Genomic DNA, 12,962 nt, shown 5'->3' with positions numbered 1-12,962 from the left:
AATCCCGTCCCTGCTACTCGTCTGCTGGGTGACTCTGGGCAAGTCACGTCACTTCTCTGGGCCTCAGTTACCTCATCTGTCGAATGGGGATGAAGACTGTGAGCCCCACGGGGACAATTCCGCCCCGCCACTTGTCGGCTGGGTGACTCTGGGCGAGTCACGTCACTTCTCTGGGCCTCAGCTACCTCATCTGTCAAATGGGGATGAAGACTGTGAGCCCCCCGGGGATAATCCCGCCCCTGCCACTTGTCTGCTGGGTGACTCTGGGCAAGTCACGTCACTTCTCTGGGCCTCAGCTACCTCATCTGTCAAATGGGGATGAAGACTGTGAGCCCCCCGGGGATAATCCCACCCCTGCCACTTGTCTGCTGGGTGACTCTGGGCAAGTCACGTCACTTCTCTGGGCCTCAGCTACCTCATCTGTCAAATGGGGATGAAGACTGTGAGCCCCCAGGGGACAATCCCGTCCCTGCCACTTGTCTGCTGGGTGACTCTGGGCGAGTCACGTCGCTTCTCTGGGCCTCAGTTACCTCATCTGTCAAATGGGGATGAAGACTGTGAGCCCCCCGGGGACAATCCCGTCCTTGCCACTTGTCTGCTGGGTGACTCTGGGCGAGTCACGTCGCTTCTCTGGGCCTCAGCTACCTCATCTGTCAAATGGGGATGAAGACTGTGAGCCCCCCCGGGAAAATCCCGTCCCTGCCACTTGTCTGCTGGGTGACTCCGGGCGAGTCACGTCACTTCTCTGGGCCTCAGCTACCTCATCTGTCAAATGGGGATGAAGACTGTGAGCCCCACGGGGACAATCCCGTCCCTGCCACTTGTCGGCTGGGTGACTCTGGGCAAGTCACTTCACTTCTCTGGGCCTCAGTTACCTCATCTGTCAAATGGGGATGAAGATTGTGAGCCCTCCCGGGGACAATCCCGTCCCTGCCACTTGTCGGCTGGGTGACTCTGGGCGAGTCACGTCACTTCTCTGGGCCTCAGCTACCTCATCTGTCAAATGGGGATGAAGACTGTGAGCCCCATGGAGGACAACCTGATCACCTTGCTCATTTGCTTAGTACAGTGCTCTGCACATAGTAAGCGCTCAATAAATACGATTGATGATGATTCATTCATTCAATCGTATTTATTGAGCACTTACTGTGTGCAGAGCACTGTACTAAGCGCTTGGGAAGTCCAAGTGGGCAACACAGAGAGACGGTCCCTACCCAACAGCGGGCTCACAGTCTAGAAGGGGGAGACAGACGACAAAACCAAACACATTAACCAAATAAAATAAATAGAATAAATATGTACAAATAAAATAAATAGAGTAGTAAATCCGTACAAACATATAGACGTCTATACTGGTGCTGTGGGGAGGGGAAGGAGGAGGAGGGGGCTGAGTGTGGGAAGGCCTCCTGGAGGAGGTGAGCTCCTGGAGGAGGGATGGACAGCCTTGAAGCCGAGGGTGAGGACTTTTTGCTGTATCTCCTCAGCGCTTAGAACAGTGCTGGGCACATAGTAAGTGCTTAACAAATGCCATCATTATTATTATTATTATTATTATTATTATTATTATTATGGTCTGGGCCTCAGTTCCCTCATCTGTCAAATGGGGGTGAAGCCTGTGAGCCCCCCGTGGGACAACCTGATGCCCCTGTATCTACTCAGAGCTGAGAACAGTGCTTCACACATAAGCGTTAATTAATAATAATAATAATAATAATGGCATTTATTAAGCACTTACCATGTGCAAAGCACTGTTCTAAGCGCTGGAGCACTGTTCAAAGCACAGGATGGTTTACAAATACCATCATTATTATTATTATTATTATTATTATTATCATTGTTGTCTGGGCCTCAGTTCCCTCATCTGTCAAATGGGGGTGAAGCCTGTGAGCCCCCCGTGGGACAACCTGATGCCCCTGTATCTACTCAGAGCTGAGAACAGTGCTTCACACATAAGCATTTATTAATAATAATAATAATAATAATGGCATTTATTAAGCACTTACCATGTGCAAAGCACTGTTCTAAGCGCTGGAGCACTGTTCAAAGCGCGGGACGGTTTACAAATACCATTATTATTATTATTATTATTATTATTATTATTATTATTATTGTTGTCTGGGCCTCAGTTCCCTCATCTGTCAAATGGGGGTGAAGTCTGTGAGCCCCCCGTGGGACAATCTGATGCCCTTGTCTCTACTCAGAGCTGAGAACAGTGCTTCACACATAAGCGTTTATTAATAATAATAATAATAATAATAATGATAATAATGGCATTTATAAAGCACTTACAATGTGCATAGCACTGTTCTAAGCGCTGGAGCACTATTCAAAGCGCGGGACGGTTTACAAATACCATCATTATTATTATTATTGTCTGGGCCTCAGTTCCCTCATCTGTAAAGTGGGGATGAAGCCTGTGAGCCCCCCGTGGGACACAACCTGATCACCTTGCATCCCCCCCCAGCGCTTAGAACAGTGCTGGGCACATAGCAAGCGCTTAACAAATGCCATCGTTGTTATTATTATTGTCTGGGCCTCAGTTCCCTCATCTGTAAAGTGGGGATGAAGCCTGTGAGCCCCCCGTGGGACAGCCTGGAGGAGCAGCGTGGCTCAGTGGAAAGAGCCCGGGCTTTGGAGTCCGAGGTCACGGGTTCCAATCCCGGCTCTGCCACTTGTCGGCTGTGTGACTTTGGGCAAGTCACTTCACTAGGCCTCAGTGACCTCATCTGTAAAATGGGGATGAAGACTGTGAGCCCCTCGTGGGACAACCTGATCACCTTGTAACCTCCCCAGCGCTTAGAACAGTGCTTTGCACATAGTAAGCGCTTAATACATGCTATCATAATAATCACCTGATGCCCTTGTATCTACCCAGCGCTTAGAACAGTGCTCGGCACATAGCAAGCACTTAACAAATGCCATCATTCATTCATTCAATCATATTTATTGAACGCTTACTGTGTGCAGAGCACTGTACTAAGCGCTTAAGAAGTACAGTCATTTATTATTATTGTCTGTACCTCAGTTTCTTCCTCTGTAAAGTGGGGATGAAGACCGTGAGCCCCCGTGGGACACAACCTGATCACCCTGCATCCTCCCCAGTGCTTAGAACAGCATTGGGCACATAGCAAGCGCTTAACAAATGCCGTCATCATTATTATTATTATGATTATTATTGTCTGGGCCTCAGTTCCCTCCTCTGTAAAGTGGGGATGAAGCCTGGGAGCCCCCCGTGGGACACAACCTGATCATCTTGTATCTACTCGGCGCTTAGAACAGTGCTCGGCACATAGCAAGCGCTTACCAAATACCATCATTATTATTATTATTATTATTATTGTCTGGGCCTCAGTTCCCCCCTCTGTAAAGTGGGGATGAAGCCTGGGAGCCCCCCGTGGGGCACAACCTGATCACCTTGTATCTACTCGGCGCTTAGAACAGTGCTCAGCACATAGCAAACGCTTACCAAATACCGTCATTATTATTATTATTGTCTGGGCCTCAGTTTCCTCATCCGTAAAGTGGGGGAGAAGCCTGGGACAACCTGATGCCCGTGTATCTGCTTGGCGCTTAGAACAGTGCTGGGCACGTAGCAGGTGCTTAACAAATGCCGTCATCATTATTATTATTATTGTCTGGGCCTCAGTTCCCTCATCCATAAAGTGGGGGAGAAGCCTGGGACAACCTGACGCCCTTGTATCTGCTTGGTGCTTAGAACAGTGCAGGGCACATAGCAAGCGCTTAACAAATGCCATCATTACTATTATTATTATTATTGTCTGGGCCTCAGTTCCCTCATCCGTAAAGTGGGGGAGAAGCCTGGGACAACCTGACGCCCTTGTATCTGCTTGGCGCTTAGAACAGTGCTGGGCACATAGCAAGCGCTTAACAAATGCCGTCATCATTATCATTATTATTGTCTGGGCCTCAGTTCCCCCCTCTGTAAAGTGGGGATGAAGCCTGTGAGCCCCCCGTGGGACACAACCTGATCACCTTGTATCTACTCGGTGCTTAGAACAGTGCTCGGCACATAGCAAGCGCTTACCAAATACCATCATTATTATTATTATTGTCTGGGCCACAGTTTCCTCATCCGTAAAGTGGGGGAGAAGCCTGGGACAACCTGATGCCCGTGTATCTACTCGGTGCTTAGAACAGTGCTGGGCACATAGCAGGCGCTTAACAAATGCCGTTATCATTATTATTATTATTGTCTGGGCCTCAGTTTCCTCATCCGTAAAGTGGGGGAGAAGCCTGGGACAATCTGACGCCCTTGTATCTGCTTGGCGCTTAGAACAGTGCTCGGCACATAGCAAGCGCTTAACAAATGCCGTCATCATTATTATTATTATTATTGTCTGGGCCTCAGTTTCCTCCTCTGTAAAGTGGGGATGAAGTCTGGGAGCCCCCCGTGGGACACAACCTGATCACCTTGGATCTACTCGGTGCTTAGAACAGTGCACGGCACATAGCAAGCGCTTATCAAATACCATTATTACTATTATTATTATTATTATTATTATTGTCTGGGCCTCAGTTCCCCCCTCTGTAAAGTGGGGATGAAGCCTGTGAGCCCCCCATGGGACACAACCTGATCACCTTGTATCTGCTCGGCGCTTAGAACAGTGCTCGGCACATAGCAAACGCTTACCAAATACCGTCATTATTATTATTATTGTCTGGGCCTCAGTTTCCTCATCCGTAAAGTGGGGGAGAAGCCTGGGACAACCTGATGCCCGTGTATCTGCTTGGCGCTTAGAACAGTGCTGGGCACATAGCAAGCACTTACCAAATACCGTCATTATTATTATGTCTGGGCCTCAGTTTCCTCATCCGTAAAGTGGGGGACAAGACTGGGACAACCTGACGCCCTTGTATCTGCTTGGTGCTTAGAACAGTGCTCGGCACATAGCAAGCGCTTACCAAATACCATCATCATTATTATTATTATTATTATTATTATTATTGTCTGGGCCTCAGTTCCCCCCTCTGTAAAGTGGGGATGAAGCCTGGGAGCCTCCCGTGGGACACAACCTGATTATCTTTTATCTACTCGGCACTTAGAACAGTGTTCAGCACATAGCAAGCACTTAACAAATACCATCATCATTATTATTATTGTCGGGGCCTCAGTTTCCTCATCCGTAAAGTGGGGGAGAAGCCTGGGACAACCTGACGCCCTTGTATCTGCTTGGCGCTTAGAACAGTGCTGGGCACATAGCAAGCACTTAACAAATGCCGTCATCATTATTATTATTATTGTCGGGGCCTCAGTTTCCTCATCCGTAAAGTGGGGGAGAAGCCTGGGACAATCTGACGCCCTTGTATCTGCTTGGCGCTTAGAGCAGTGCTGGGCACATAGCAAGCACTTAACAAATGCCGTCATCATTATTATTATTATTATTGTCTGGGCCTCAGTTTCCTCCTCTGTAAAGTGGGGATGAAGCCTGGGAGCCCCCCGTGGGGCACAACCTGATCACCTTGTATCTACTCGGCGCTTAGAACAGTGCTCGGCACATAGCAAGCGCTTACCAAATACCATCATTATTATTATTATTATCGTCAGGGCCTCAGTTCCCTCATCCGTAAGGTGGGAGAGAAGCCTGGGACAACCTGATGCCCGTGTATCTGCTTGGCGCTTAGAACAGTGCAGGGCACATAGCAAGCGCTTAACAAATGCTGTCATCATTATTACTATTATTGTCTGGGCCTCAGTTTCTTCATCCGTAAAGTGGGGGAGAAGCCTGGGACAACCTGACGCCCTTGTATCTGCTTGGCGCTTACAACAGTGCTGGGCACATAGCAGGCGCTTAACAAATGCCGTCATCATTATTATTATTATTGTCGGGGCCTCAGTTTCCTCATCCGTAAAGTGGGGGAGAAGCCTGGGACAATCTGACGCCCTTGTATCTGCTTGGCGCTTAGAACAGTGCTGGGAACATAGTAAGCACTTAACAAATGCCGTCATCATTATTATTATTATTGTCGGGGCCTCAGTTTCCTCATCTGTAAAGTGGGGGAGAAGCCTGGGACAATCTGACGCCCCCGCTAGGAACATAGTAAGCGCTTAACAAATACCATCATTATTATTATTATTATTGTCTGGGCCTCAGTTCCCCCCGCTGTAAAGTGGGGATGAAGCCTGGGAGCCCCCCGTGGGGCACAACCTGATCACCTTGTATCTACTCAATCAATCAATCGTATTTATTGAGCGCTTACTGTGTGCAGAGCACTGTACTAAGCGCTTGGGAAGTCCAAGTTGGCAACATCTAGAGACGGTCCCTACCCAACAGGGACTCGGTGCTTAGAACAGGGCCCGGCGCCTAGAAAGCGGTTGACGGTGAGCAGCCGGCGCTTAGAACAGTGCCTGGCACATAGTAAGCGCTTAACAAATGCCATCATCATCATTACTGTTATTATTATTATTATTATTATTATTATTATTATTATTATTAACAGGGCCCGGCGCCTAGAAAGCAGTTGACGGTGAACAGCCGGTGCTTAGAACAGTGCCTGGCACATAGTAAGCGCTTAACAAACGCCATCATCATCATTACTGTTATTATTATTATTACTATTATTATTATTATTATTATTATTATTATTATTATTATTATTATTATTATTATCAGGGCCCGGCGCCTAGAAAGCGGTTGACGGTGAGCATCCAGCGCTTAAAACAGTGCTTGGCATGTAGTAAGCGCTGAGCCACTACCACGCGAGGAGCAGCGGGGCTCAGTGGAAAGAGCCCGGGCTTTGGAGCCAGAGGTCACGGGTTCTAATCCCGCCTCCGCCACTCGTCGGCTGTGTGACTTTGGGCGAGTCGCTTCACTTCTCTGGGCCTCAGTTCCCTCATCTGGAAAATGGGGATGAAGACTGTCAGCCCCCCCGTGGGACAACCTGATCACCTTGGAACCTCCCCAGTGCTTAGAACAGTGCTTTGCACATAGTAAGCATTTAATAAATGCCATTATTATTATTATTATTATTATTATTATTCTCCGGGCCTCAGTTCCCTCATCTGTAAAATGGGGATGAAGACTGTCAGCCCCCCGTGGGACAACCTGATCACCTTGTAACCTCCCCAGCACTTAGAAAAGTGCTTTGCACATAGTAAGTACTTAATAAATGCCATCATCATCATTATTATTATTCTCCGGGCCTCAGTTCCCTCATCTGTAAAATGGGGATGAAGACTGTGAGCCCCCCCGTGGGACAACCTGACCACCTTGGAACCTCCCCGGCACTTAGAACGGTGTTTTGCACATAGTAAGTGCTTAATAAATGCCATCATTATTATTATTATTCTCTGGGCCTCAGTTCCCTCATCTGGAAAATGGGGATGAAGACTGGGAGCCCCATGGGGGACAACCTCATCACCTTGCATCCCCCCCAGCGCTTAGAACAGTGCTTGGCACATAGTAAGTGCTTAATAAATGCCATTATTATTATTACTATTATTAATCCTGGCTCTGCCACTTGTCAGCTGTGAGACCTTGGGCAAGTCACAACTTCTGTGCCTCAGTTCCCTCATCTGTAAAATGAGGATGAAGCCTGTGAGCCCCACGTGGGACAACCTGATGCCCTTGTATCCCCCCGCACCAATGCTTCGAACAGTGCTTGGCACATAGTAAGCGCTTAATAAATGCCATCATTATTATTATTCTCTGGGCCTCAGTTCCCTCATCTATCAAATGGGGATGAAGCCTGTGAGCCCCCCATGGGACAACCTGACCACCTTGTAACCTCCCCGGCACTTAGAACGGTGCTTGGCACATAGTAAGCGCTTAATAAATGCCAACATTATTATTATTATTATTATTATTGTCCTCTGGGCCTCAGCTCCCTCATCTGGAAAATGAGGATGAAGACTGGGCAAGTGGGACGACCTGATCACCTTGTAGCCCCCCAGCGCTTAGAACAGTGCTGGGCACATAGTCAGCGCTTAATAAATGCCATCATCATTATTATTATTATTGTCCTCTGGGCCTCAGTTTCCTCATCTGGGACAACCTGATCACCCTGTATCCCCCCAGTGCTTAGAACAGTGCTGGGCACATAGTAAGCGCTTAATAAATGCCATCATTATTATTATTATTATCCTCTGGGCCTCAGTTCCCTCATCTGTAAAATGGGGATGAAGACTGGGAACAACCTGACCACCCTGTCACCTCCACGGCGCTTAGAACGGTGCTTTGCACATAGTAAGCGCTTAACTAATGCCATCACTATTATTATTGTCCTCTGGGCCTCAGTTCCCTCATCTGGAAAATGGGGATGAAGAGGGACGACCTGATCACCTTGTGTCCCCCCAGCGCTTAGAACAGTGCTGGGCATAATAGTAAGCGCTTAATAAATGCCATTATTACTATTATTATTGTCCTCTGGGCCTCAGTTCCCTCATCTGGAAAATGGGGATGAAGACTGGGCAAGTGGGACAACCTGATCACCCTGTACCCCCCCAGCGCTTAGAACAGTGCTGGGCACATAGTAAGCGCTTAATAAATGCCATCATCATCATTATTATTATTATTGTCCTCTGGGCCTCAGTTCCCTCATCTGGGACGACCTGATCACCTTGTATCCCCCCAGCGAGTATAGTGCTGGGCGCATAGTAAGCGCTTAATAAATGCCATCATTATTACTATTATTATTGTCCTCTGGGCCTCAGTTCCCTCATCTGGAAAACGGGGGTGAAGACTGGGCAAGTAGGACGACCTGATCACCTTGTATCCCCCCCCCTCCAGCGCTTAGAACAGTGCTTTGCACATAGTCAGCGCTTAATAAATGCCATCATCATTATTATTATTATTGTCCTCTGGGCCTCAGTTCCCTCATCTGGAAAACGGGGGTGAAGACTGGGCAAGTAGGACGACCTGATCACCTTGTATCCCCCCCCTCCAGCGCTTAGAACAGTGCTTTGCACATAGTCAGCGCTTAATAAATGCCATCATCATTATTATTATTATTGTCCTCTGGGCCTCAGTTCCCTCATCTGGGACAACCTGATCACCTTGTATCCTCCCCAGCGCTTAGAACAGTGCTCAATAAATGCCATTATTACTATTATTATTGTCTCTGGGCCTCAGTTCCCTCATCTGGAAAATGGGGATGAAGAGGGACGACCTGATCACCTTGCGTCCCCCCAGTGCTTAGAACAGTGCTGGGCACATAGTCAGCGCTTAATAAATGCCATCATCATTACTATTGTTATTATCCTCTGGGCCTCAGTGCCCTCATCTGGAGAATGGGGGTGAAGACTGGGCAACTGGGACGACCTGATCACCTTGTATCCCCCCAGCGCTTAGAACAGTGCTGGGCACATAGTCAGCGCTTAATAAATGCCATCATCATTACTATTGTTATTATCCTCTGGGCCTCAGTGCCCTCATCTGGAGAATGGGGGTGAAGACTGGGCAACTGGGACGACCTGATCACCTTGTATCCCCCCAGCGCTTAGAACAGTGCTGGGCACATAGTAAGCGCTTAATAAATGCCATCATCATTATTATTATTATTGTCCTCTGGGCCTCAGTTCCCTCGTCTGGAGAATGTGGATGAAGACTGGCAAAGTCGGACGACCTGATCACCTTGAATCCCCCCAGCGCTTAGAACAGTGCTGGGCACATAGTAAGTGCTTAATAAATGCCATTATTATTATTATTATTATTATTATTATTATTATTGTCCTCTGGGCCTCAGTTCCCTCATCTGGAAAATGGGGATGAAGACTGGGCAAGTGGGACGACCTGATCACCTTGTATGTCCCCACCGCTTAGAACAGGGCTCAATAAATGCCATTATTATTATTATTATTGTCTCTGGGCCTCAGTTCCCTCATCTGGAAAATGGGGATGAAGAGGGACGACCTGATCACCTTGCGTCCCCCCAGCGCTTAGAACAGTGCTGGGCACATAGTAAGCGCTTAATAAATGTCATTATTAGGATGAAGACTGAGAACAACCTGACCACCTACTAACCTCCCCGGCGCTTAGAACGGTGCTGGGCACATAGTAAGTGCTTAATAAATGCCATCATCATTATTATTATTATTATCCTCTGGGCCTCAGTTCCCTCATCTGGAAAATGGGGATGAAGACTGGGAACAACCTGACCACCTTGTCACCTCCACGGCGCTTAGAACGGTGCTGGGCACATAGTAAGTGCTTAATAAATGCCATCATCATTATTATTATTATTATCCTCTGGGCCTCAGTTCCCTCATCTGGAAAATGGGGATGAAGACTGGGCAACTGGGACGACCTGATCACCTTGTATCCCCCCAGTGCTTAGAACAGTGCTGGGCACATAGTCAGCGCTTAATAAATGCCATCATTATTACTATTATTATCCTCTGGGCCTCAATTCCCTCATCTGGAAAATGGGGATGAAGACTGGGCAAGTGGGACAACCTGATCACCTTGTATCCCCCCCCGCGCTTTAGATCAGTGCTCAATAAATGCCATCATTATTACTATTATTATCCTCTAGGCCTCAGTTCCCTCATCTGGAAAATGGGGATGAAGACTGGGAACAACCTGACCACCCTGTCACCTCCCCGGGGCTTAGAACGGTGCTTTGCCCATAGTAAGCGCTTAACAAAAACCATCATTATTATTATTGTCCTTTGGGCCTCAGTTCCCTCATCTGGAGAATGGGGGTGAAGACTGGGCAAGAGGGACGACCTGATCACCTTGTATCCCCCCAGCGCTTAAAACAGTGCTGGGCACATAGTAAGCGCTTAATACATGCCATCATTATTACTATTATTATCCTCTGGGCCTCTGTTCCCTCATCTGGAAAATGGGGATGAAGACTGGGAACAACCTGACCACCTTGTCACCTCCCCGGCGCTTAGAACGGTGCTTTGCACATAGTAAGTGCTTAATAAATGCCATTATTATTATTATTGCCCTCTGGGCCTCAGTTCCCTCATCTGGAAAATGGGGATGAAGACTGGGAGCCCCACGGGGGACAACCTCATCACCTTGTAACCTCCCCGGTGCATAGAACAGTGCTTGGCACATAGTAAGCGCTTAATAAATGCCATCATTATTATTATTATTGTCCTCTGGGCCTCAATTCCCTCACCTGTAAAATGGGGATGAAGACTGGGCAAGAGGGACGACCTGATCACCTTGTATCCCCCCAGTGCTTAGAACAGTGCCGGGCACATAGTAAGCGCTTAATAAATGCCATCATTATTATTATTGTCCTCTGGGCCTCCTCAGTTCCCTCATCTGGAAAATGGGGATGAAGACTGGGAACAACCTGACCACCTTGGAACCTCCCCGGCGCTTAGAACAGTGCTGGGCACATAGTAAGCGCTTAATAAATGCCATCATCATTATTACTATTATTATTGTCCTCTGGGCCTCAGTTCCTTCATCTGTAAAATGGGGATGAAGACTGGGCAACTGGGACACAACCTGATCACCCTGTATCCCCCCAGCGCTTAGAACAGTGCTGGGCACATAGTCAGTGCTTAATAAATGTCATCATCATCATTATTATCATTATTGTCCTCTGGGCCTCAGTTCCCTCATCTGGAAAATGGGGATGAAGACTGGGCAAGTGGGACGACCTGATCACCTTGTATCCCCCCAGCGCTTAGAACAGTGCTGGGCACATGTAAGCGCTTAATAAATGCCATCATCATCATTATTATTATTATTGTCCTCTGGGCCTCAGTTCCCTCATCTGGAAAATGGGGCTGAAGACTGGGCAAGTGGGACGACTTGATCACCTTGTATCCCCCCAGCGCTTAGACCAGTGCTGGGCACATAGTAAGCGCTTAATAAATGCCATCATTATTATTATTATTATCCTCTGGGCCTCAGTTCCCTCATCTGGAAAATGGGGCTGAAGACTGGGCAAGTGGGACAACCTGATCACCTTGTAGCCCCCCAGCGCTTAGAACAGTGCTGGGCACATAGTCAGCGCTTAATACATGCCATCATCATCATCATCATTATTATTGTCCTCTGGGCCTCAGTTCCCTCATCTGGAAAATGGGGCTGAAGACTGGGCAAGTGGGACGACCTGATCACCTTGTAGCCCCCCAGCGCTTAGAACAGTGCTGGGCACATAGTAGGCACTTATCAAATGCCATTATTATTATTATTATCCTCTGGGCCTCAGTTCCCTCATCTGGAAAATGGGGCTGAAGACTGGGCAAGTGGGACGACCTGATCACCTTGTAGCCCCCCAGCGCTTAGAACAGTGCTGGGCACATAGTAGGCACTTATCAAATGCCATTATTATTATTATTATCCTCTGGGCCTCAGTTCCCTCATCTGGAAAATGGGGATGAAGACTGGGCAACTGGGACACAACCTGATCACCCTGTATCCCCCCAGCGCTTAGAACAGTGCTGGGCACATAGTCAGCGCTTAATAAATGTCATCATCATCATTATTATCATTATTGTCCTCTGGGCCTCAGTTCCCTCATCTGGAGAATGGGGATGAAGACTGGCTAAGTGCGACGACCTGATCACCTTGTAGCCCCCCAGCGCTTAGAACAGTGCTGGGCACATAGTAAGCGCTTAATAAATGCCATCATTATTACTATTATCCTCTGGGCCTCAGTTCCCTCATCTGGAAAATGGGGCTGAAGACTGGGCAAGTGGGACGACCTGATCACCTTGTATCCCCCCAGCGCTTAGAACAGTGCTGGGCACATAGTCAGCGCTTACTAAATGCCGTGATGGGGAGGAGGAGGAGGAGGAGGAGGAGGAGGAGGAGGAAGGGGGAGGGCGGTACCGGGTTGGTGTATCCCCCGTCGGGGCGGGGCGGAGGGCCCGGGAAGGGCAGGCGGCCGCCGGAGCAGGCGCCACATGGCCGCACTCCAGGCGACGGCGGCGGCGGCGGCTGACCCGGAAGTGGTTCCCTCCCCCACCGGAAGTGTCTCCCTCCTCCACCGGAAGTGTCTCCCTCTCCCACCGGAAGTGTCTCCCTCCC

General features: G+C 48.5%; 1 protein-coding gene across 1 annotated transcript in view; it reads right to left on the bottom strand.

Moving 5' to 3' along the window:
- NFS1 (NFS1 cysteine desulfurase) overlaps nt 1-12,848 on the bottom strand; it is a 29,926-nt gene extending 17,078 nt beyond the window's left edge. The window contains exon 1 of the mRNA XM_038750317.1: nt 12,765-12,848. Within this exon, the coding sequence (XP_038606245.1) occupies nt 12,765-12,840 (76 nt within the window). The 5' untranslated portion in view covers nt 12,841-12,848. The remainder of the gene's footprint in view (nt 1-12,764) is intronic.
- Nucleotides 12,849-12,962: the final 114 nt, after the last annotated feature.

Source organism: Tachyglossus aculeatus, chromosome 8, assembly GCF_015852505.1.
Source record: "Tachyglossus aculeatus isolate mTacAcu1 chromosome 8, mTacAcu1.pri, whole genome shotgun sequence".
NCBI classification, from domain to species: Eukaryota; Metazoa; Chordata; class Mammalia; order Monotremata; family Tachyglossidae; genus Tachyglossus; species Tachyglossus aculeatus.
The sequence above is the reverse complement of the archived record's forward strand: the minus strand, read 5'-3'. Positions and strand labels throughout refer to the sequence as shown.